This window comes from Lepisosteus platostomus, chromosome 2 (genome assembly GCF_059453375.1).
Source record: "Lepisosteus platostomus isolate fLepPlt1 chromosome 2, fLepPlt1.hap1, whole genome shotgun sequence".
NCBI classification, from domain to species: domain Eukaryota; kingdom Metazoa; phylum Chordata; class Actinopteri; order Semionotiformes; family Lepisosteidae; genus Lepisosteus; species Lepisosteus platostomus.
This window is the reverse complement of record NC_142612.1, coordinates 4,341,575-4,367,843: the sequence shown is the minus strand read 5'-3', so window position 1 is coordinate 4,367,843 and position 26,269 is coordinate 4,341,575. Positions and strand designations below refer to the sequence as shown.

At 39.5% G+C, this 26,269-nt stretch overlaps 1 protein-coding gene across 13 annotated transcripts in view; it reads left to right on the top strand.

The window, feature by feature from the left end:
* The window catches only part of dmd (dystrophin), a 728,682-nt gene that overhangs the window by 576,488 nt on the left and 125,925 nt on the right, over nucleotides 1–26,269 (top strand). For all 13 annotated transcript variants that reach the window (XM_088646795.1, XM_088646880.1, XM_088646889.1 and 10 more), the window contains 4 exons: nucleotides 3,460–3,616; nucleotides 6,147–6,267; nucleotides 6,952–7,220; nucleotides 24,421–24,567. In XM_088646795.1, the coding sequence (XP_088502921.1) occupies nucleotides 3,460–3,616; nucleotides 6,147–6,267; nucleotides 6,952–7,220; nucleotides 24,421–24,567 (694 nt within the window). The remainder of the gene's footprint in view (nucleotides 1–3,459; nucleotides 3,617–6,146; nucleotides 6,268–6,951; nucleotides 7,221–24,420; nucleotides 24,568–26,269) is intronic.

The window sequence follows — 26,269 nt, the reverse complement described above, 5'->3', positions numbered from 1 at the left end:
AGCAGGTCTAGATCTGATGTCACCCAGCGAGTGGGGTCTGTGCACTCCACTGGCATGGCACAGAGCAGGAGCTTTATATCAGAAATACTGTCAAAATAGACAGAGGCAAGATGGGTTTCCAGCACTCTCTGAATGAAGGCTTTGTTCCTAAAGTATCTGAGTGGGAAAGACATTTTCGTTCTGGATGTTATCAGTGCCATGCTTAAGAACACAGTCCAGGTTGTGGAGAGACCAGCACTTCTGGATGGAAAGCTGAGCTCCTGGCACTGTCCACCGATAGCAGGGAGTTTAACCCTTGGGCTCTCTGTCTGTTCGTTTCTTCCTAAAGGACTAGAGGCTCAGTGCACTTAGTCTCTCACTTGCCACAAGATCTGGCTCAGTTTCCATGGAAACTGTTTTGGATCATCAGTGCATGTCTCGAGGCATTAACAAGTATAAGAAAAAGAACAAGTTTTATAGCGCTTCTTTGCACCATTGCATCATACGTTTAGGCCACTGAGTGTCAATATCACAACATTTTAAAGAAGATTAAACAGAGAATAAAAGCACACTCAATTACAATTCCTTCTCAAGCATTTCTCACTCTTTCATCTTTTAGTCACATATCCCATCAGATTTATAGATGAATATAAGCAGCCTTCACCTGCTTAATATTGATACTTCACTGAATATGGGTAAATTACTTGTCTCTCCAACCCCTTCAATTGAAGAAGTGCTTAATGATATCAAGATATCGTTTTCCACCCTTTATCCTAGTTTATTCCTTTAGCTTTCATCTTTCTTGTTTAATTTCTATGTGCTCCGACATTTCGTGCCATCTGAACAAAATGATGATGTTAACCTATCTTCCCAAGTCCTTCAGTGCTGTTGACATCAGCTACAGTGCCTGTTCCAGATAACCAGGCTGCAGTGGCTGTGTTTGCCAGGAATCATACTACTCCTTTGTCCACACAGCAATTCTGAAAACAATAGACATGTGTTGTGCTGAACAGGGGAAACCTTTTGTAGACAGAGTATGAGGTGTGCTGCCATCTCAGTGGATCATTATATACTGTATATATACAATATATGTATACCATGCTGCAATTAAAGTGTAGGGCTGGAGCTCAGCATCGCAGACTGCTCTGTGCCTCAGAGCTGTGCAGTCTGTGTCTTGGATTGGAACTCCTCCTTACGGTGAATCTTGCCAGGACATCTGGGGAGTCCGATTCTTCATTCTGGCTGAAGGCTCCTGTTGTTCTTATTATCTCCACGCAGAGCTCCACACCCTTGTAACAACTAATATGGTTATTCATTTAATGTATTTAAAATGTGTTTCTGACAGACCGACCTGCTGGGATGCAAATACCCTTTGGCAGGAAATCTCTTGAACATGAGCAGAAATAACAAAAGGGCAGAGCAGAAATGCCAGTGTGAAGCCAGGACTGAAAGGACAGCTTCCTGAAAAAAGCCATCTTTATTGCTTTATCCCTTTGGTCCTTGTGTTCCCTCCAGAGAGTTATTCATTTTTAAAAATCATATTAACAGTGTACCATCACAGGTACTAGTTGAGTTATTTGTATGTTGGATAAAACACCTAAAATGTTTTGCCTTAAGCAGCTTCTGCACTGAGTGGAAACTGTAATGACTGGGAATACACTGCAAAAAACTTTGTAAATAGGTGTTATGAATTTCAAAGAAAACGTCTCAGGTGGTTTATTATTTCACAAGACTTATCCTCTGTATCTGTGAACAATTCAGGGGATTTTAGTGTTGTATTGCCACTTTTACAGTGTCAAAAGTAAATGAGTTGTTTTTCTATGAAATCAGTACTACCTTTTTAATTGCACTGTAGCATCAACAGCTTTGATTTTTGGCTCTGTCTATTGTACGTGTATGTAGATGAATGTTGCTGTAAAGCTCTCAGAAGTCATGCTCTTTATTGATCTCTGGCTCTGGAAATGCTGCCCAACTGCTTCTCTTCTGTAGGTGTCTGCACTGTAGTAGGGACCCATAATGATAAATTTGTAATTTTCACCATATACTGTACAGCTACTGTACTTCCAGCTCTTTACAAGAATGTATTCTGCACACTACTTAGAATTCTTACGTACTGGTTTTCTTACTATAAAGTTATATTAGTTATATTGTTAGTGTATGTTTATACACACTGTGTATACAATTTCTTCCTGTTTTCAAATATTATGAAGAATTAAGTTGTGATTTGCTTCATTAAGCAGAGAGCTTGTGAGATAGTGAAAGCATGCTAGTCACTATGAATTAACTGAAGCCTCATGGCTTGTAATGGCTTCACTTCAAAATCTGTCTATTTTCTAAATATGAACTTCTATTCATTTCCTAAAACCGTTTTACAATAAAAGTAATTGAATTTCCGTCCTGCAAACTTACTTTCTAACTCAATTTGCAAATACTTACAAACTCTCAGAAAATGGGCAGAAAATTATGAGCTGGAGAAAAGACTTGAAAATCACTTTTAGTGCAGTGTCTCAGCTAGTGTATACTGTATGTGTAAATACTGATTTACCTTCCTTGCACAATTTCTTTTTATGTCTTCCGATGTCCTTCTAAAACGTGTGTGGACTTAAATCATAAGATAGCAATATGAGTTTTGTTAGAAATAGCCCCTGATTATCATGCAGAGCTATCTAATAGACCATGCAGCAAATGAGAAAATACCTATTGTAATAGGAACATGGAGGTAACATAATTATGGCTTAACTAAAAAAACGTGTACTTGTTGGACAGTTATTAACTAACGTTAGAAACTAAATTTTAGCAACATCAGCTATAGTGATACAGAAATAGTGTTTGGTGCTCTGGACTAAGTCTAGGACCAATGTTGTGAGTTCAAGTCCTGGATGAGGAGCTGCTGCTATACCGTTCAGCAAGGTGTTTCACCCTGAATGCTCCAGTCAAATGTCCTGCCATGTAAAAGGATACTCTCCAGTACCCCTTTACTCCCTGTTGTCATTGTACACTAAGTCAGTGAGATATTGTTCTCAATCAATTTCTCTGGTAAGAGCTTTATTACTAAACGTAAGACAAACGATTTCTTTCATTATTCAATGTACAGGACAGGTGCTAATTAGGTTACTGCATATATAGTACTTAGACAGATTTGCACTGTGGCAGGTCTACCATTATATCACACAGAGTTCATTGATGAAACATACTGTAGATTACGAGACACCACTCAGGGTGAGAGCCAGTATGCAAATCATCCTGCTGGTGCAGCAGAGCACCTGCATGTTGTCCCAGGTTCAGCTTGGAGAATTCCAAGAGTGGTGGCAGATGGAAGCTTTTGGAGGCCCTTGATCCTCCCTATGTATTGCCCTGGATTTAGTTTGATCGGGTGCCCTTGAACGGAGGTGCCATAGACACGATCAGCTCGTGCTTTGCTTTCTCCACTTTCTCCCTGTACCCGCGGGTTCTCAGGGGTTTGTTCTGTGCTTCCTGCAGATCCCACCTTGAGGCAAGCAGTGAGCAATGGAAGAGGCTCCACCTCTCTCTACAGGAGCTTCTGGCTTGGCTCCAACTGAAGAATGACGAGCTGGCGCGACAGAAGCCCATAGGGGGCGATGTTCCCACCGTGCAGAAGCAGCTGGACACTCACCGGGTGAGCAGCTTTGGCTCAAGGCATTATTCGTTTGTGGCAGTGCTTGTCATGATAGTTTGTCCTGGGAAGAGTCAGTGGATATCTGAATAACAACATAATATCTATTATGGAGCAGATGTGGTGGTTAAATACTTAAAAAAGAAAAAGAAAAAGACTATAGAAAGTTTCTTAAGTGATTATATCTCTTGTAAGTGCTCCATTACTTCATTATTAATAATAATAATTAATAATTCCTTACACTTATATAGCACTTTTCTGGACACTCCACTCAAAGTGCTTTACAGGTAATGGGGATCCCCTCCACCCCCAGTGTGCAGCCCCACCTGGATGGTGCGACGGCAGCCAGAGTGCGCCAGTACTGTCCCCACACACCAGCTCTCACCAGCTTATGTCTCAACTGAAGGACGGTGTCTTTTTACAGTATAGTGTCCCTCTCAGTGGATTGCCAGTTACTGTATGAGTTGCAGGATGATATACAGTAGCTGCTGGCTTATGAATAGGTTAAAATCAAATGAATGGCTGATTTACAGTCTCTGTATCTGAAATAACCTGGTTACTTCTGCTCCACTCCCAGCTTTCAGGTGCCTTATCAGTTGATTATTCACCATTTACTGACTAATCTATGGGGCATTTATTCAGACAATTTTTACTTTACAGGTTATTATAAGCTAGTATAATGAGTGTTAACAAATATGTTGCTGATAATAAATGGTGGTATGATTGTTCGCCTGAAAAGTAGAGATGAAAGTATGTTGCCCCCTTGCTGTCACCCAGGCAGTGATGCTATTCTTATTTTACTGTAACTCTGTCGAATGTTAATCTGGCAAAGAAAGTGTTGCCTGCGTTCACTCAGTGTACAGTGTGCAGTACAGTATAGAGAATATCATGACACTGAAAGAATTCTATGATTGTTTGGCTCGAGAGACAGCCCTTTAAACGAAGCATTCAGCAAGAAGAAAAGATTAACTTTTTCATCAGAAAAATCACCACACAAGTCCTATGGTCAGGGAAATCCAAATGCCTTTTCTTGATTTGACACGGGTGAGTAATGATGTTCTGAAAAACATCAGAGAAGCTGATCTCTCTGTGAAACAAGGACGCATCACGTTTAAAATGTGAGGGTGTACAGTATGACAGCTGTCCTCTGCCCTCCCATGAGCTGTTGGCAAAGGGAATATATGAGAATGACCGTTAAGAAAGCCTTGTCTGCACGTAGCACTCCGAGTTCCTCAAAAATATTTTTCATGTTCTTTTTTTAGTTTTTATTGATAATTTTTTAGATTGCCAAATTTCACTGCACCCTGCTAGGCATTCATTTGTATGTAATGTTTCAGAGACCAGCGAATATAAGAAAGTCATTAAAACACCTTGAAAATCAAAGCTTGTATACACAGGACAAGTATCATTTTGAACATGTCTGCTTTACAGATGGTAAAAGCATCTCAGATAATCCCCTGCGATTGTAAGTGTGCTGTCCTCACAAGTACTTCCAAAATGTATTCTAAATTATTAGTTTTCTAAAAGGGGGAACTGATATGTTTAAATGGTATGATTTAAAACTGTTCAATATTGTTGTCATTTACCAGTTTTAATGATGACATTATTATTCCAATAGTGTGAACTATAAATAATGCCTGAAACATTGATATAGGAATGCACCTGCGGTGGGTTGTCTGCCATGCAGATTTTACAAACGGACCACCTGCACATTGAAAGAACATACTTTGCTATTTATAGTATAATTACAAGACTAGTTTCTGCATATAGTCCAGTTGGAATTTATTAGCAATATGGAAATAGAGTTTCTCTACAGGCCTGCTTTTTAATTGCATAATTGCATTTTTCTAGTAGAATATTAGGGAGGTGAAAGACATGTCATTTCATTTAAAGGTATAGTTTATAGTGTTTGCATTCTACTGTTACTTAATTTCCAGCACAGTTTGTTTCATGCGCGCCTTGTCATTTTGTTTTGTTCCATGTGGCTAGAGCATGTTGCTCTCTCATTAGTAACCCCAGTCTGAAAGGACCTCTCAAAGATGACTGGCAAGAAGTGCGCGCTGGAACAGAATAGAACGTCATGGAAACCCTTTCTCTCCCTGTCGAAGTGTTACAGTGCGGCATCGATATGCTTCTTCACAGCATTTCCCTTCCTTCAGCTCGACTCAAGTGATGACTAGGAATGTTTTTACTGTATATGGCAGAGGTTTGCTCTCACAGCCGCTTCCCACAATGTTCTGTGTGCAAACGACATTTGCCAGTGACGTGGACCTCCCCGGCCCGCCACTAACAACGTGAGCAAGGTGACCGACCTGAAGGAAGCTTAGAAAAACGTGGGCGTTCCACATTGGTTTGGAGGGCCAGTGCTGCAAAGCCCCTGTCTCCTCACACAGAGCTGCCTTGGAAAAGTCTGACGGTGGTTTTTTTCTTACTGAAGTTCCAGATCATATATTTTTATAGAGTTCCATCCACACAAAACTAACTTTTCAATTTTTTTTCCAAATGTTAATCTGGACTGTGTGCCTTATTGCAGGCTTTCAGGAGGGAGCTGAAAGCTAAGGACCTGGTGGTCTCCAATGCCCTGGATGCAGTGCGGGTTTTTCTAGCCGAACAGCCAGCTGAAGGGCTAGCAAGGCTCCAGCAAGAGCAGAGAGGTAATTGCAGAACAAGAAAACAAAACAAAAAAAGAGCAGGTCGTGCCACAACACTCCTGGTAGGGCTATGTTTGAATGCTCCCAGAACAGAAATGCAAACAAAAATTGTTGCAGTGGTATCGGACCGAGCATTCTCTGTGGGATAGCATAAAAGTGCTGACACAAGGGCTTGAAGAGTTTGGGCCTTTTTCTAACCATGTGGAACAAGCTGTAAAATCCTAAAGCCTGTTGGATTCGCTGCACAAGAAGCGCTGCTCTATTCCTCAGACCTGTCCTGAGCAGAGCACTTCATTACCCTTACAGACCTCACAATGATCTTCGGTGCGGTGTGGACTTACAGACAACATCATACATAACAAAACACAAGTTCGGTCTCAATCTAGACTACATTATGAGGCACATTCAGAGTATTTAAAATAAAAACCTGAACAAATGAAGTGCATTCCACACTGCAGAACTTCCTGGCCTAGGATGCAAGCTAGTTTACCTTCCTCTTCACTCTGTCCTGCTTTCCTGAGCTGTGTCTTGACTGACAAGGCCGCATATTAGTTGAACTTTACCCATTCTGTGTTAAGGCTATGGACTAGGATGCAAAGCCTTGGTTCTGAGGGCAGTCTGCCTAGAGCTTTTCTCACGGCGCATGGATTAGGAGTGTGTCAAGGGTGTAACTGTCGGTCCCTCCAGAGGTGAGTCCCGAGGAGCGAGCCCAGAACATCAGCCGCGTGCTGAGGAAGGAGTCGGAGGACGTGCGGGCGGGCTGGGAGGGCCTGCGGGGCCGGGCGGCGGACTGGCAGCGCAGGCTGGACGGGGCCCTGGAGCGCCTGCTGGAGCTGCAGGAGGCGGCGGATGAGCTGGAGCTCAAGCTGCGCCAGGCGGAGATGGTCAAGCAGTCCTGGCAGCCCGTGGGTGACCTGCTCATCGACTCCCTGCAGGACCACATTGAGAAAGTCAAGGTAAGGGACTGCGTGCCCGCGGCGCACCAGCCCCAGGACGAGCCTTCCGTAGTTTTCTGGGCTTTCACAGATCTTCTTCCTCTCACAGAAGCTTAGTCAGACAGACGTCACGCGCTCCATTTCGGCCCGTCGTACCTTCTCTTAGAGTCTGCTCTAAACGAGCTCTAAACGAGCTCTAAACGAGCATGCAGCTCTGAAATTGTTCCTTGAGGCTGGATGAAAAATGTAAGAAGAGGAGACTCTTTGCTGAGGCTCTTTTTGAGCTGCAACACCGCCTTTTGCGGTGAGTGAGTTTAACTACATTCAGTTAAATAAGGAGAAACAATATGGAGACATTTAAGAGGAAATAGGTCTCTTCACTCATCCCTGTTGCATGGTGCCTCTCATAGAAAACCTTAAAAGTCATATTCCCCCCCCCACGTAGGAACATAATTCATTGCAATTTAATAGATATATATATTTTACTGCTGTCACAGGTGTTCTTGGCTGCTTCGACGTTCTCTATGACCGAATTCATATGGTGTTAATTAATATTGTGCGAGTGTAGATACTGTATGACTATACACATATTTTCTCCAAATCTGGAGGTACTTATTAAAGAAAACATGTTTTTTACAAGTTGTTTGCTAGTTTGAATTTAATGTGTATTTTTAGCTGATAAGATTTCCAAAATCAAAATATTGCCTCTCATGATTAACTTTTTTGTATTGCTGTTATTATTGCATTTTCTTTTTCTTTTAAATACTCTATTGAAAGCTAATGTCAGTATTTCTTCCTGAGGAAGAATATCCAACTTTTATAAAACAAGCAGTATATAATACTGAAAAATACCGACTTGAAAAGCAGTGTTATTCTGTATGCAGCTTTTACACAGTACAGATTTAGAAAAACTGCCCTTTCTTTTACAATATAAAGCCAGAAAGCAAAAAGGCATAATAGAATGTAGTTTTGAATAAATCATGTGTGTACTAGAATATTTTAATATACCTCATATATAATTTATATATGCTAGTGGCCACAAAAATATTTTCTGCTCACAGAAGAGTATTTATCTGTCATATGTACAGTCTTTGGCATTCCCTGGGATACATACTGCATGTTGGACTGTGCTGAGAGGAGCTATATTCCATAAAAACAGCCCATACAATCAAAGCATAAACATGACTGTGAAGGAAAAGGTGAAGAAAAGATAGGTGAAGTGTGAACTGAAGGAAAATAAGTTTCTATAATGCTTCCATATTATCTTAAGCAGTTGAGCGGAGGACGTCCAATCCACTTTTTACATGTAAATTAGTTTTTTCTTATTTCATGTGGTCACAAACTGTACTGAATCTGTTTCTTTATTTCCAAAATGTTGACTGGAATACAGAGAAAGCTACATTGTCTTGATCAAGGACACGAGTCAGTGACACTAATTTCTGTTATTATGTCACGAAAGGAGGATTAACGTCTTTGGAACTCTTGGAGAAGGTGGCAATATTTATTTGTGGGTTTTGTCAGCTAATCCCTCTGTGATAAATAGGTGTAAGCTGAAGGAAGTCTATCAGACAAAAACAGATAATAATGTAACCACACTGAGTACATTCTGTGCGATTCCAGAGAAGGAGGCATGCTGTCATGCCTGTGTGTTATTTTCTGCTTCGTGAAGAGTGTTGTCGGGCATTCTGCTGCAGGGAGCATTACATTGTGCTGCAGATAATTCATGAAGTTCTGCACTGGTACGAGCATAAATCTTCTCTCTGGCAAGTGTGGAGAACAGGTCTAATGTGCTTCTCCTCTCCGGGGCTGCTGTAGCACACGACTGGCTTAGGATTTCTTCATCAGCAGACGGAGCCATGTGCACATGTAATACTGGATTTCGCTAAGGCCTACACTGTTGAAGGGAGCCAGAAGAAAACCACATAGCTGTTCCTAGCCTTACAACAGGGAACGAAAGTCATATCAGAGAGACTAACAGGCTATGAATTAACACTGGACCTGTTTCACTTTTACACTTACAGTATTTAACCAAACACGGATTGATAAACAGACCTGTTGAAGCTGGATTAAAAGTAAACCCCAAAAAATGCCTAAAACAATTATGGCCACTGCACAGGGGTATTGGGAGAGACTTGAAACCTACCAATGGCATGCATGGCGATGTGTAACAAAGGCACCCGTCTCTCCTGGGCTCTGGAAACAATAGAACCCATAAAAAATAAATGGCTGTGTTTTCTACATGCCTGTATTCCCACTGAAGGGCAGTATCCACAGCGTGAAACTCAGCAGCCGTTATGCATCTGTAGCCCTACTACACAGCAGACCAGGCTGAGAAATTGCTTCACCAATTGAATTCGGGGAAAAACTTTACGAGGCAGGCTTGAGCAAGCCCCAATTGGAACTTACCCAGAACACTGGGGCTATAACCCTTATACTTTTACACTTTTTTGCCTGCTACTATTAGAAGGATTTTGACTGAGATAAAAAGTTTATTAATATAATTTGCACAATGCATGCCAGTCATTCTGCTATGGTCTCAACTGGTTCCTTATACTCCAAACCTTTGATATTTGGAGGGAAACCGGGCACCTGTGGTATTTACTCTTTCACTTAAAACCCATTGTGCAGAGCTTTAGACAGAAATCAATCGTACTTCCCATTAAATTTAAATCAAGGCATGCTGTATCTTTATATGCAAATGACATGCTATTTTATGTTGCAAATGTGCAGCATGCTACAGTATGACTATAAACAGCCATAGAAGAATTTATTGACATCTCAAGACGTAAAATTAACTGGACGAAGTTTGCACTGATGCCTTTTAATACCTTTAACCCTCCATCCTTCCAATCCAATCCAATACATGGTCATTATACAGCCCTGTCTTGAAAGCATTGATTCAAACAATACTCTCAAATTACTAAGAGAGCTAAAGAGAAATATCGAAGTATGGTCACTTACTCCAGATTTCGTACACACTCGCTATTGACAAAATGAATCGTCATCTTCAGGTTTGTTTTATTTGTACTTTGATTCCACTCCCACCCCCAGTTGGCTATTGGCCTAAAAATGAGCCTTTTGTTAGAAATCCCTTGTGGAATGGCTTGCAGTCCCAAATCAAGTTCAATATGCTGCTATGCTACAGAGTGCCAAATTGGACGAGTGCCTGGATGTCCCTAATTTTCTGATGTACTCTGGGGCTTTTCAATTACGATTCATCACAACGTAGTTAAATCTGGGGTGCGCTGTGCCCTGGAGAGACCTTGAGGAAAATGAGTGAATCCTATGAGACTGGAAGAGACTTTATGTGCAGGCATTTGAAAATATGAATTCGTATTCTACATAATGGCCCTATCACTGCCATAGTTATTAACACTATAACTATTTGTAGGGCAACAGAAAAATGCATTTGCTATAAGAAAAAATGGCACTAACATTTCTTTGACATAACAGCTCTCCGCAGTCAGGAAGTTAGTTTCAGTTAGTTTTTTCATAAAGACATTTTAATGTTCTTAAAGACCCATACAGTACGGAGGGGTTTATCAAGTTCCAAGAATGACTGCCACATTTTAATATACCAGGGTCATCCTTCTTTTTATACATTAGATTACACTCTGTTTTTCTTACTTATGGGATTCCTTGGGGTTTGAAACGTATTTCCAATTTACGTAGTGGAATGGGTCTCGAGTGACTCCTTTAAGGGAGTGACCCCAACTATATATTCACACATGTTTTTAGTGTTATATAAAACATTGCTGAAACCATAACCATTGTTGCAATAAATAACATGACGGTTATATCTAACTGGTATGTTAAAAATGACAAAAAAAATACCGGTGCCAAAGCAACCAATAAACAACAGTGTAATAATTAAAGTGCCAAGGCAGACAGCAGAGCAGATGACAAAGTGTTCTGTGGAAATAGCTTCTGAAATTCAGATTGTGACAGAACGGGGAAAAAAGCTGAAAACCTCCACTCAAGAACTTAATATTCTTGGAGAGGAGCTTATGGAAAAGACAGATAAATTATCTGAGGCATCTGTAAAGGATAATAATAATCTCAGGGCAGCAAGGTGCTGTAGTCGGTAGCATTGCTTCCTTGCATTTCTGGGCCTGGGTTCAATTCCAGACCTGGAGTTTTATCTGTGTGCTGTTCGAATTGTGTCAATTGTGCCTATGTTTACATGGTTTTCCTCAGGGTGCTCCAGTTTCCTCCCATGGTCCAAAAACATGCTGGTAGTTTAATGGTATTCTGGGAAATCTGACCCCAAGTGTCTGTGGTTGTGTCTGTGATGGACTGGCATCCTGTCCAGGGTATATCCCGCCTTTTGCCTGTCGCTTGTGTGATAGTCACGGTTCCGCACGGGGTCGTGCCCCCCCCGCCGCCCATGCCGTCCCCACACCTGGGGCTCGAACCCGGGTCTCCGGCGTAACACAACAGGGAAACAACCACTTGAGCTGAAGGAGACCTCCCTCAACCCAGGCAGCTGAGGTCCCTGCTACGCGCAGTGAGAGCGATGACGTAGCTCCGCTACACTTGCTGGGATTAGGCTCTGGCTCCCCTGCAAAGCTGGATCAATTTAATGGGATAAAACGGAAAATTGATGCATGGATCTGTAAAGGAGAAATAAAACATTTGGGTACTATCAGTGCTGAGATGGTCACCAGCTGGCCATCTTCTCATGATCTGTAAAATGTGAATATTAACATCAAAGCTCCATTCTTATCAGGAGCATATTGAAAGCTGCAGATACATTCATACAGTATTATGTGTAAGGCACAAGTACAGTACTTAGCTGCCCACTGGTTCAGATCAGTTTAGTTCAGTTTAAGTAGGTATGTGCGTCAGCATGCATAGGAACAAGTTAAGGTTTATTCCCTGCTGAAAAGAGAAGAAAAGAAACTATGTTTTGGCTGTTGAGCCTTCTTCTGGTGTGAAGGTTCACCAAAAGAAGGCTCACCCGAAGTAGGCTCCACAACCAAAACGTTGTGTTTCCTTTCTTCTCTTTTCAGCATGGAATAAACCTGTTACTTGTTCCTTAGTTCAGTTTAGTTAATTTGTCATATGCACAAGTGCAATGAAATTCTTATTTGCATGTGTGCTCCAATACAAAGACGTTAAAGGAATCACCAAAAACAAACACAGAACAGCAGCAGCAACTACACGACAACATTACATACGACTTTAAAAAAAGTCAGACAATCAGTGTGAGAGAAAAAACGCATCATTGTGAGCCAGTGGTGGGGGTAGAGTTCAGTAATCTGACAGCTTGTGGGAAGAAACGGTCTCTGAATCTGAACATTCATGCCTTTATGCTCCTATAATGCTTACCAGAGGGAAGGGGGGAAGAAAAGTGAAAAACCAGGATGACTGGGATCCTTAGCCTTCCTGTGACAGCGACTACACCACTACACTAATGCAGTGGTACAGCATGATGGTGGCAAGAGTTTAGTCATCCAAGGATTTCTTCCAACCGTTTCTTGAAAGAAGCCAGGGAATGTGCTTCAGCAATATAACTTGGTAGCTCCTTCCATACTCTTACAAGCCTTTGTGTTAAAACAGTACCAATAACTGTCAAAACAAATACAAAATTCTAAAATGGCATACACAGTATATTTTTTTCAGTGTCGTGAAAATATGTTTAAAAAAATCAAACGATAAAAACTATCTAACATAAGGCTGTCCTTTATCAGGAAGTCTTTCAACACCTTCCACAGTAAGAGCCAGTTCTGAAGGTGAACAAGGAGGAGTTTGTTCAGTTCATTCACAGAGCTCAGGGACCACTTCTGCAACTACAGCAATATAAACCTGGAAATAAAACGTGTTGTACATGTAAAAAAAAGTCAGCAAAATGCTTTCGAAAAGCATAAAATGTGAAATCTGTTATCAAAGGTAATCACAGTGATATTCATGTGTTGCAGCTGCAGGCAGCATTGTGAAATAAATGCAAATGCAGCTCATTGCTACATTAATAGTATATCAGTATACTGATGCGGCATACACTATTAGTGAAAGCAATACAAATGTCAAATCTTATAGAAACATTGACAATACACTCATCCCAGAACTCACACATCACTGTAATGATGAAATAACACAGAATTGCAGGACACTTTTCTAACTGCAGTTCCACAACCTTTTGTTCTTTGTCTATCTGTCCAGTTCCTGACAAAGATTTAAAGTTGTTTCTTTCTGTTGAGATAATCCCTCATTTCATGATCTGAAGCAGAGAAATAATCATTCTGTAGCTTGAGGGCCAACAAACTCGAGTTGAAAGACTTGATAAATCCTCCCCTTGTCTTGACAGCAGCAGAAATGAAATCTGTACAGAACTGAAATGAAAATTGCTTCCAGAATACTTAACGTTACGTGGCCGACTTAGCTACACGTCCAGCAATGGCCAAGTCAAAGCCATCAAAGGACATCAACCGCACTGAGATGCTGTAGCAGGAACTAAAGAGCTGTGCATAAACAAACGTCCTCAAACATCACCTCTAGTACTGAAGAAAAGCAGAGACACAATAGTCTTTATTAACATGCTAATGATCCCCTAAGATTCTTTGATAAGAAAGGGAAATCCTACATTTAAATAAACAGACTCATTACGAATATTGCAGTATTGCATTCTGCCACAAAAATGACACTCTCCCTTGTCTAAGACCTTTCTTCTATTACGTCTGCCTCACCCCCTACACAGGCTCATGGTACTGGTCTTATACATCCATAAAATGTAATTATACTGCATTAGGTCAGTTGTGGTATTTTTAATAGTTTTTGTAGTAATATTAACTGTTTGCTTCTACTACAAAGCACAGCAATGCACCATTTACTGTACCATGTCCTCTGTATGTATTGTCCTGACATCTAAAGTTGAATTTAAAACTCATATTTTATCTCAGGTTCTGCAGGTCGTTGAAACTCTCAGTGGGCTTTCTAGATTTCTATTTTCTACATTAAAAATTAATAAAAAATAGTTTTACATACTGTACATATTAAAAGGCAGATAAGGGACTTGTGTAAAAAAAATCACTAAAAAGCCATAGATTTTACTTTCACTGCTGGAGTATCATATAGTATAATTGGGCATAATTTCTTGAATCATATAGGTGTAAGCATTGGAAACCTTTTCTCATTATTCTTGTTGCCCTGGTTCAGATCAGCCCAAGATATTGTAAAGGAGGTTTCATGGATCATGTAGCTCAATAAAAGAATAATGCTTTTCGCTCCAGCTTTGTGGATCTACTCCAGTAATTAAACAACTGTCTGCATCTCCTCAGCCCATTACACTGAGTGTGCAGGGCACATGTTATTACAGACTGCTGCGTGTGATAGCAGACAATATAACGTGCGGTGGTTTTCTTTTTAGTGAAACGCATGATTTGAAACCAACTCAGTGTATCTCTGTCTATATTATAGGAATTATGCACATCTAATTGCTGTGACCCAGTTCTCAATGTCTTAAGAGACTTATGCCTTGTCCATTTCCTGTCAAGGCAAGGAACTTAAGACAGCTGTTTTCCTCTCATTAGACCTCCATGTGGTGCAGCTGTACCATGACTGGCAAAGTGGGCCTAAGGTCATTGTGAGAAATGCCATTTGGAATTATGTTGTCTAAAACCAAAGACAGTAATCAATATCGTTACAGATCGGAGGATATTAGCAGATAAAAGAGGTTAAATATATGTAGTTGGCCCAGCTTGAATACAAGCATATTCTGAAAGTTAAATATTAAAATACATCTTAGATTCAGGATTACTGAAGAAGGTCATGCAGTTTCTTTATTTTTTTGTGAATGGTTTGGTAGTTGAGAAATAAACAGGGACCGTCTTAAAAGACAAATATTTTTGGACAAAATACAAAGCACACAACAGAGTACGAGGGACTAACATATTCAACGTTCAGCTTTCCACACTAGATTACTATCAATGAGCGAGATAATGTAAGAAGTGGATAGAAACCTTTGTCTAAGAAAGTCAGATTGGTTTCATAAAATAAAAAATTCTCCATAACATGGTCTGCACTCTAGCCCAAATGCAACTTTTGGAGAGCACATCTGGTCCAAACTGTACCTACAGTATATAAACTTTGCCCATCAGATTTTAAAAGGAAATAGATTGATGTATAGGAAGCATTTAGTCACTTTAGTTTAGTATGAGTGATTTCAAAGTCCAGATACTTGGTTACATACAGGTTTCTGCTCATCATTGAAAAATCAAAGATCAGATAAGGCTCTCTCCCTCCTCCCTGGAATTCCAAGCTCTACTGCTATATACAGTATACAGTATACAGTATATACATACTTAAATACAGGATTAACCTAAGAGAAAACCCCACAATTTAGTTTGGGAAATTCCAAATATCTGAATTTATTGAACTCCTGGCATCTCATTTGAGGCAGTTATCTGATCACATTAATTCTGCGCTGAGGGTGCCTTATTTTAACTATGCAAATTACTCCTGTGTTATTGCATCTTGCTTTTGTAAAGGGCAATAATTAGACATTTCTGTGAACCACCCATAAGAATATGTATTGTATTATGCAAAACACACAAATTCAGCTTCTATATTTAAATAATCAAGAGGCAGAATTAGTTTTCTTCAGACATTCTATTTCTGAATATCTAAAATGGGCCCTAGAATTTTAATCTGCATGTTTGCAGATTTTTCTATGCTTAGACTTTACCGTAAACAATCTTTGTAAACTAGCTTCTCTTTTTTTCCCCCATTCATCCTGTTTCTGGGTGAAATGATGAGTAGTGTTCTCAGAACCTGAAACTGTACTGGCATGGAAACAGCAAGGTCTGGGCTGCTCTGCTATTTTCCCTTGATGGCTCCTCTTGCAAATTCCTGAGCCTCTCACAATCAGTTCTGCTGACTCCCATTAGACCAGGTAATTGTGGGCTCTGTATCATTTTTATTTCATACATTATTTAAAAAACATTGATCAGACACAATCAGTAATAGTGTTTTTGCAGTAACATATACGTTCTGGGGAGTAAGGGAATCTGTATCTCTTGTGCTGGGGCTGCAGGATTCAATGAGTCTCTGAGGAGAACTAGCATTCAGTTGAGGTATTCGGTTCTTTAAAAATGTATGGAAGTATGATATAAAAGTACTGCACAAACTCCTCCAGGACATCTGGGGTCTTGAACTCATATGCATCTGGCTCCAAATTTGGAACACTGGTGAAATGAGAGGTATACTGTACTGTCTATATCAGACCTTTGTCACAAAATATGTGGAATACTGCAAAAAAAAATAAAAATCAGTTTTCAACATTGTCATACTCATAGAAATAATTGCATAACTCTAGAAATATTTTGTCTTTTGTATTGTTTTACCTAAGCCCAAATAGATGTGTAGAATAAAGTTCTCTTCACCTCACTTTCTTTAATATTTGTGATTCTTTGTTAAGAAGCAAAGTATGAAGTTATGCAGTGATATTTTAAGTATTAGGTTGTGGCAGAACCCACTTAACTGGTAGACTGACATAAGTAGACATACTTACATTAATTATCCAAACTATGAGGAATCGCAGAACTGGGGCAGAGGCAGGACCAACGCTGGGATAATAAAATCACCATCAGACATTAATATGGTCTGTATCCTACAGTAAGTGTTTCTCCTGTAGGTCTAAATCCTAATGGGGTTCAGTCTCTGGTCTGGTGGCTGAAGTTACCCTTTCGACTGGATAGCTTGCTGCCCCTTTCCCAAAGGAAGACTGGCTCCTCAAAGAGTGAGGTCACTGGTGGTAAATAAACCTTTTCACCTGTTTCTAGCCCCCGAGTTGACAGACTGGCCTAACTAGAGGACTTTGTCTAAACACAGACTGATTTATGATGGAAAAGGACTGTTAGGACAGAAGACTAGAGACACTCTCCTATTTTCTCTAAAGATAAAACGAATCGAGACCGGTTTCATTAAATTCCTCTTACAACCTTTTCCAAATTGCTTCCCTTTTTTCTAGATTGTCCCAAAGCCATCCTCTAGTGGCTTAAACCAACTACACTCCAAGATTCAGGCGTTACAATGTTGGTAATGAATTGAAATTTCGAAAAATAAAGAACATATCAAACTTTCTAATAAACTGATGTGGTGCTCAGTAAAAGGTAATATAGAGTAGGTGTCTTATATAATCGGTTTATCTGATGTTTATGAGTAAAAACTCTTACGGCCTCTGTTTACATAATTCTTTCTCACATACCATGGGCCCAAGAAGTCTACTTGGAGAAACAGTTTCAGTGGAGTGTTAAATATAGTATTTTAGTGATGTGAGTTGCTGAATTCAGTATTTATTTACAGTCACATCCTTGCTGGAGGCATGTACAGTACACGAAGAGGCCATTCAATGGAGCTCGGAGGTCTAGACACTGTACCTCAGTGACGAGATAGAGCCAGGAATGCACATGAAGTAGGACAGTGGACTCAGGGAAGAGCCAAGGCTGTTAAAAGTAAGCTTTGCCAAGACTCAGAGCTGTGAGATCTCAGCGGTTCTATGGTGTCTATTTTTAATGCAATACATTTTCTAGTAAATATGAGTTTACTCCAAAGTCTTGTCAACATATTCATTTGCACACCCCAGACTATTCAGAACTGAATATTTAATATTATGCCTATTGGAGTTGGGGATATATTTGAAGGCATACAGGAGGATCCCCCAAACAATTACTGAAAAAGGATGCGACTTCAAACTAACAGTCCATTTTTTTGGGGAAGTTTAGGAACTAAAACCCCTTCCTCCAACAACACGGTCCGTTTGGATTAGAAAACATAGCCCTAACAAGAATGTTAACTTTCAGAGTTTGACATACTAGGCTACTGCAATAGCATTCTTTGCTTTTAAAGTAAGGCCAACTTTTTTTTTTATTGAAGAGAACATTTTTGGCATCTCATTGTATATTGATTAGTGAGGAAATTTTAATGTGATGGGTTTCAAATAATACCTGGGTTTGTAACTGAAGAGGATTGATAAGTTGCTGTGTAGTTACAAGCTTACTTAACTGCAAATAAACGCTATAAACTCTTTCAGTCTGGGTTCAGATCAATGCACAATACAGAAACAACTCATTTGTTTTACTAATAGTCTTCCAATGACTGCTGACTACTGACTCTGTTTTTTGCTGTCCTATCTTGTTGTGTTGGGCCTTAGAGCTGTCTTTGATACTATTGATCACATCAGAGCTGTTATTGGTTTTACTGGATCTGTCTGTTGTGGTTTCAATGTTATCTAACTGATAGATAACCATTTGTTCAAATCAGTTATTGTTCTACTATTTCCACATCAGTGTGGGCTCACACATCTGTCGTCCCACAAGGTTCTCTACTTGGTCCAATTCTGTATGTTACTATTGGGTCAGATATAGGCATAGTAAAAACTTTCATTGCATGCTGACTACAAACTTTAATGTTTCCACTTAAGTTTATGTTAATGCAACCCACCCTGCCTTGCTATTTGATTATGTTAAAAAAAACTTCTATCTTTAATTCTACTTAATTTACTGTTTTAAACTCTTTTGTTAGACTTTTATTCTGCAGAACTGATGTACAGTTTATTTAACTCAATATATAAATTAAAGGTTATTATTATCTTAGATAATATTAACCTTAAACAGATTACTGTTTGAGATGCAATATGACATACAAATAAGAAACTGCAATCAAATGTTATAACTGCATCCAATGTAAAGCAAGATATAATATTGCTATGCAAAATGTGTTTTTGTTTTAAAACCTACACTAATATCCTTAGTAATGATTCCACAATTACAGAATTGCTTGTTTTCTGCTAGCAAAGCATGAATTGGATCAGCTTAAGATCTATTTAGCAATTAACAGCTTTCAATGAGATACCCAAGATACACGCAATTGTTCTCATCTAAAAGCCAAGGAAGTTGTTAAGTGTAACAACCTCTTATGCACAGAGCAAAGCTTATTTTCATAGTTCACTAATTCTGTAGCCACTGTTTAGATCTAATTTGACTGTTATTTATTCACGACTCTTTCCATATTCCTAAGTCTTGTTTTCTTTTTACAGAACAGCACACTGAGCATGCTGATTCTAGACAAATTCAATTCTGTGTAATTTACAGCCTATTACAACAGCTTTCAGGATTCCCTTATATTAATTTTTACATGGTCTGCACTGATAACAGCCTGGCTTCCTTTCCTAATGCCTTTGGAGGTTTATAGTTCTTGATTTGCAGATGTTTGCATTTTAATAGGAAGAGTAAAAGGAATGGAAGTAATCATGTTTTGAGTTTCTAATCTGGCCCCTCTCTGCCCCCTGAGTAAGCACTGGCTGTGAATTGAATTTGATGTGGAACTCCCTGCACAAGATATTGCTTTTTTCTCCACACCCTTAGGGAATAACTCCTGAAAGCCATTCCGACTTCTGGCCCCTCACATCCCTGACTATTGTGATGTCATCAAGTTTGCACTGAGGGCATGCTGTTTCTTCTGGTCAGCAAGGGGCACAAAGTCATCCAGTGAGCTTCATAGGTCCTGTTCCTGGACTGACCTCCCCCTCCTGTGTCACACCTGGCTAGCAAAAGAAAACACCAGTTGAATGGTCAAAGTGCTATAAAATGGCAAATCCTCACACATTTGTCAAGAAATAATTATCTCTTTCTTGGTATGCCAATGAGATGCAAAATAAAATGTATACACACTGAGGAAATCTCAGCTGACACAATGGTTCCATTACATGAAAACAAGAACATTGTTCCCTGTTGATTGCAGATGTCGGAAGTCAGAAGTAGCAAACTTCTTGCACATGACAATTGCTCAATGCAAGATTTACGGACACTGTTTGTTAGACTATTTGGATCTTGAATCATCACAGCTATAGAAAGTAATGTCGATCATGTATAACAATAACATTGTCTTTTTCCAATATGGCCAAAATATGTTAAGAAAATGTAAATTTGTTTTTCAAATGACAGAGCCATTCATAGGAATTTCTCAAGGATTTTTGAAATACATGGCATTTACAGTAGCATTCATCTTTCATAAACTTTTCCTTAATAATTATCACACACTTTGTGATCCATATCCAAAGGCTCTGAAATCTAATTAACTATGACACTGCATAATTAGCTGTCTTGGGCAGGAGAATCCAGGACATTTGTAGGTTTTCCCATTCATCTGCCTCATCAGCCCAGCTTAGCAGCACAACAGGTACAATCAAGCAGTGTCACTTGGAGTATCTAGATTCTTGAAAAGGCAGAAATGCTACTGTACTTCTCCAACAGAGTTTTTGTACACTCCTCTGAGCAAGAAATATGTACCAGTATGACAGACTTAACATCCCACAGCAGTGAGATGCAGTGCCAGTGCTATAAACCCCTGAAACACTTTGGCTAGCAGTGTGGTTTATTAATGAGAATAACAACTCATGGACTCATTTTTCATATCAGACCTCACTGAAAAAGATCCCACTAGGAAGGTATGACCACAGATAGTGGGACTTGGCAACAGGAAGTGCATATTACATATTTTCTTTACAGTTACAATTGCCACTAGTCCAGAATATGGGCATGAACCTGCACAAGTCTCCTTTACAACACTGTATGCTGTACTGTAAAAGGCACTGGCATTTAAAATATAAGCAGTAGCTGCTCAATATTAAAGGACCCAGAACACTGTAAGCCACAGCTGCTAAATATTAAAGGGCACAGCAGATGTAAAACCATTGTGTTTATAGAAGAGCTTAACTTTGCCCACAGCAGAAGACATTTCATTACTTTGTGCTCCAAAATGGAAATACGTAACTAATGATAAATATACTGTGCTGTGAATTAGACAGGACAAGTTAGCCACTTGAAACAAATTAACCTTTTTTTGGTTTTCTCAGTGTACCAAAAATGGAACCTATAATACTTAGCATGACATTTTGCTAGTTCCCTACAAGCTGTGCACTATTTAAGGACCAGGAGAATTGACATTTCACTTGTATATGGCTGGAATGACAAACAAACTTGAATTTACTATTAAAGAGAAAATAATAATTTCACGCTTTCCAGCTTTTTTTTTTTGATGATCCTTAAAATCACTCATTTGGGAATCAATATGTTAATGTCTGTTACAGATTTAACTAAAACGCTACCAGGATAAACGAAAATGTGTGCTTAGTCTATGATGAGATCTGTTCCTGAGCTTGTCACACTGCTTTCAGATATGAGTTTTTTTTAACTTAGCGTTTCAGTCATGTATGAATGTAATCCCTAGTCCCTTGTGAGTGGAGACTCCGATTGCAAGTCACCTGGCATTCGTGAGGTATTCACATGTACACAGACACATACGCAAACATTTCACTATCCAAGGGGCAATAACTGTGGTTTCAAACGTAAACAAACCGTATTTAGTCTGTAATTCCGGGGATAGCCTTGCTCGCTGGCTGGCTGGCTAGCTCTCACACACACACACACGTACGTTGCTCGCGTATGGTCAAAGTTAAACATTCACTACAGGGGCCGGCTTAGTAGCGCCTGTTCCACGGTTGCGCACGCGTGGATCAATTTGTAAGAAGATACCACTAAGAGAGGGTAGTATTTTCCTAAAAATATTTATGTACGTAAAAAGTGTAATGGCACTTTATTTTTGTTAATAATATGTTTGTTGTGTAAATCAGAATTCTGATTATTATTTTGTAGAATTATTTTTTTGCTTTATAGTGGAATATTCTAGGGGGAGGAGTTTAACGTAGGAAAGGGAGATGTGAGAAGAGAGATAGGAGGAAGTTGGTACAGTAGTAGTAGTAGTAGTAGTAGTAGTAATAATAATAATAATAATAATAATAATAATAATAATAATAATAATAATAGCTTACACTTATATAGTGCTTTTCTGGACACTCCACTCAAAGTGCTTTACAGGTAATGGGGTTCCCCTCCACCACCAGTGTGCAGCCCCACCTGGATGATGTAGTACAGAATAGGAGCTGCCTATACCAATCTATTTTTTTAAATCAATGTATATATTATTGTACTATAGTTTTGTGTTTTTCCCTTGGTTAGTTTGTATTTTTCACTGGTTTTTTTTTTGGGTGTGGACTTAATAATTCATAATAAATACCCCTGCACTACTTTGCAATTGTGGGTTTGCCATCATTTTTGCTGCATTCCATCTATGCCTCTAAACGTTTCAAGGATGTGACTATGATACCCCTGTTTAATTAGATATTATTACTGCCTTATATTGTTTTTTTTTCATTTGATGCCTTTGTCTAGTGGGTATGTAAATAAACAAGATAAGCAACGGTTTTAAATTAGGTCTCAAATTCTTGATGAGAATACAGGCCTTTGCATGCCCTGCTCTGCAATTTGAAACCAGTAGTGTTAGTAGCTTAGCCACAGTGAAAGAAAACAGGCCAGACTTGGAACAAAAAGCTCTTCCAAACTTCTGGAGAGGGAACAGATGCAACTGTCGCAGTAGGTTGCACACAACTTCAGAAACCAGATATTGTGCCACAGATGAGACTGTGGATGTGCTTTATGAACATCACAGCAAAGACGGCATAGGGCTACAGTGTTTGGTATTTTCAACAGCATCTTTCCTTGGGTTCATGCTGGGTAGTTTTCACACTTGTTTGCTGTCATTAAGATTTTTTGGCGTCATCAAGAGATCGCACAGTACGAAGTTTACAATGGAAATTCTCTTCTGACTTGACAGTCCTGTCAAGATATCCCATGAAATAATTCAGAGTAGTACGATAGAAATAGTAGCAAGTGGCAACACCTGGATGCCTTTAGGGCATAAGAGGAAGTGATAAGTGAATCACCTTAGCCTAATAACTGATTAGGTTAGTCACCCTCAAATGTGCAGTTAAATTCATTTAGCTCAGTAAAATAGGTTAGATCCAAAGCACTTGGTAAATGTAAATTTGCACGCACATCAAGCCAATGAATTACTGAATCTTTGCATGATTAATATGGACTCATATGGATCTAGAAAGTATTTAACAAGATGCATTTCAGATTAACCATTGCAGGCAACAGAATTGAGCTAATCTTATCTTTTTCAAACAAGTAACACGTCTTTATAATAATAATAATTGCTTACACTTATATAGCGCTTTTCTGGACATTCCACTTAAAGCGCTTTACAGGTAATGGGGACTCCCCTCCACCACCACCAATGTGCAGCCCCACCTGGATGATGCGACGGCAGCAATAGTGCGCCAGAACACTCCCCACACATCAGCTATCAGTGGGGAGGAAAGCAGAGTGATGAAGCCAATTCATAGATGGGGATTATTAGGAGGCCATGATTGGTAAAGGCCAATGGGAAATTTGGCCAGGACGCCAGGGTTACATCCCTACTCTTTTCGAGAAATGCCCTGGGATTTTTAATGACCACGGAGAGTCAGGACCTCGGTTTTACATTTCATCTGAAGGACAGCACCTGATTACAGTATAGTGTCCCCATCACTATACTGGGGCATTAGGACCCACACAGACCGCAGGGTGAGAGCCCCCTACTGGCCCCACTAACACCTCTTCCAGCAGCAACCTTAGTTTTTCCGAGGAGTCTCCCATCCAGGTACTGACCAGGCTCACACCTGCTGAGCTTCAGTGGGCTGCCAGCTGTGAGTTTCAGGGTGATATGGCAGCTGAGAAATCAAACAAAAATTTTGACAAATCAAACAGAAATGTAACCAAATGCTTCCACGTGTCCATCTATTAGGAATACTGCTGCTTCAGCATAATCTGTCTGCCCAGATTCTTTGTTGAATTAGACAGTATTTGAGGACACTGAATCAACTCGGCCAGCTATCGATAGCGGTGCTTTGGAATCATTCCAGAGAAGAGCAACCAGATACATTCCCAGGCGCAAAGGCAAGGAAGTGACCTGATTCAATGATTCAAAAAACTTAAAGTCAGTGACAAAGTCACCCCAGTCAAACACTAACCAGGGAGAGAATTGAAGTGGAAACCACAGGGACATACGGTACAGTAAAACTGAGTGCAGGTGGAACTTTTTGCACAAAGCGTTGTGAGGGTATAGAACACATGATCTATGCCATGTTGAAATAAAAAGCCATAGAAAGTATTTTTTAATGTGCTGTCAAAACTGATTCCCTGGCTTCTGTCAAAAAACAAAGCTGGCTGAATGAGGTCTTTGAATCAATGAGCTTCAAGCAACCAAACAAGCCAGGTGAGCTGAACGGACTCATTTATGTCGTCGCTTAAATCAGTAAGCAAGCTGTTTTGTGTTTCCTCAGGCATTTCGAGCGGAGGTGGCACCCATCAAAGAGAATGTCACACAGGTGAATGACCTGGCCTCGCTCTTCGGCCCCCCAGACGTCCAGCTTTCTCAATTCAACCTCAGCAGAGTGGAAGATCTCAACACTCGCTGGGAGCTCCTACAGGTGAGTCACTGCTGCTGAAGCTTCGCTTCCTCTCTGCTTTGCCAGTGTGCGCAAGTCATCACCTGTTGACTTTCTACTTAAAAGGGTTCAGAACTGCAAAGTGTCTTGGTGGCCATACTGTAAGACTGCCATACTGTAAATGTGGTGAGGGGAAGTGGATTTTAGAATAGCAGGCAGGGACTGCCACAAGTGTGAGGAATTAACCAAATACAGTACGTCAGATGGTTTTCTTTCATGAAAAAATGATGATAAAAACACATATTGCCAATAAAGTGGCAGTTTATTCACACGCCTTTTTATCCTGTGTTGCTTTGAAGATTATCTGTAATTTTAATAGTTAAATATGTGTGTATCAAAAAAAACTTTCTGTTCTCGGATTTTTGGATTCCTTCGTTGGTTAAATTAGATGTGACTAATTAGTTTTCTGCTGCTTTTCAGAGATGAACAAGCACTTCCCACTGATTGTCTTCTTTTTAATCTATAATTGCTGATTAAAAAACCTGTTTATTTAAACATTTATGTCATTTATTTTGCCGTGCAATTTCCATATAAAGAATATTTTTATCTTAAATAACTGTTCTCATTTTTGTTGGGAATCAGGGAGTCGTGTAAATGAATGGTAGAGATTTAAAGAAAAATTCCTGCTTTAACATAAGCAATTCAAATTCTCACGTCCATTGCATTTTCCCTTCAAAGTTTAGTTTTATCCTTTTTTATTGTTTTACAGTAATGTAAAAGGAACAAGTAAACATTAATTTCATGCTAAAAAAGTAGAAAGAAAAACAACATCCGTTTCAGCTGGTGAACCTTCTTCAGTTGTGGAGTGATGCATTTCTACAAGGGTATTGTCTGATAACAAATTTGTGCTTTAATCCTACCCAGTAGTTTCAGTGAAGTGATATGAGACACCAAACTGTGTTATGAAAGAGAGCCTGTTGGTGCCATGATTGTTGCAATGCAAATAGAATTAGAAGCCAGTCTTTTGAAGGTGTTCAATTCAAATACTTTATTTATCCCCAAAAGTGCAATTTAAGCAGCAAGTGGAGAAACATACTGAACAACACATTCCAAATAAAACTGCTAATGAACATGGGTGTCAACTTGTCTAAGAAAAAATTAAGATAAACAAAAACAGCAAAAGGTCCTTAAAATGATTATGAATGTAACAAAGTGGTTTTCCACAGAGGGGATGCCACATCCCTTCACACATCACAGACTGTCTTAGTCTGTTTCCCGGGACGTCAGAGGTTAGAATGTATATTTTTCCTTCTGTATGGGGCACCAGTCAAAGCAGTATGCTTTCTACACCTACTTTCAGATTTTTTCTTCTCTCTTCCTTTTCCTAAACTAATGACCTTTTACCAATTTGATTTTAGCACTGGGACTGACCTTTTGATTTATTACATACCCTGAAAGGATCGGAGCATTTAAGGACAATAAGTTCCTCTCTTATGCACAGAGCATGCCTAAATGTTTCTGAGATTTGTTTGTATTTTAAAAACATAAAATATAAAGTATTTTATCATAACAACATCACAAGTCCATTGTACTGTAGGGTTTTTCTTTACTGAAATAATTCAGACTGTTATTTGTCTTAATAGTTAGTATCCTAACACTCATCCTCACTTATGCTGAGTTATGTGAACTACTCTTTCTAAGGAGCTGGTTTACTCCAGTAATGACCTGCTTCCATATGGTTCAG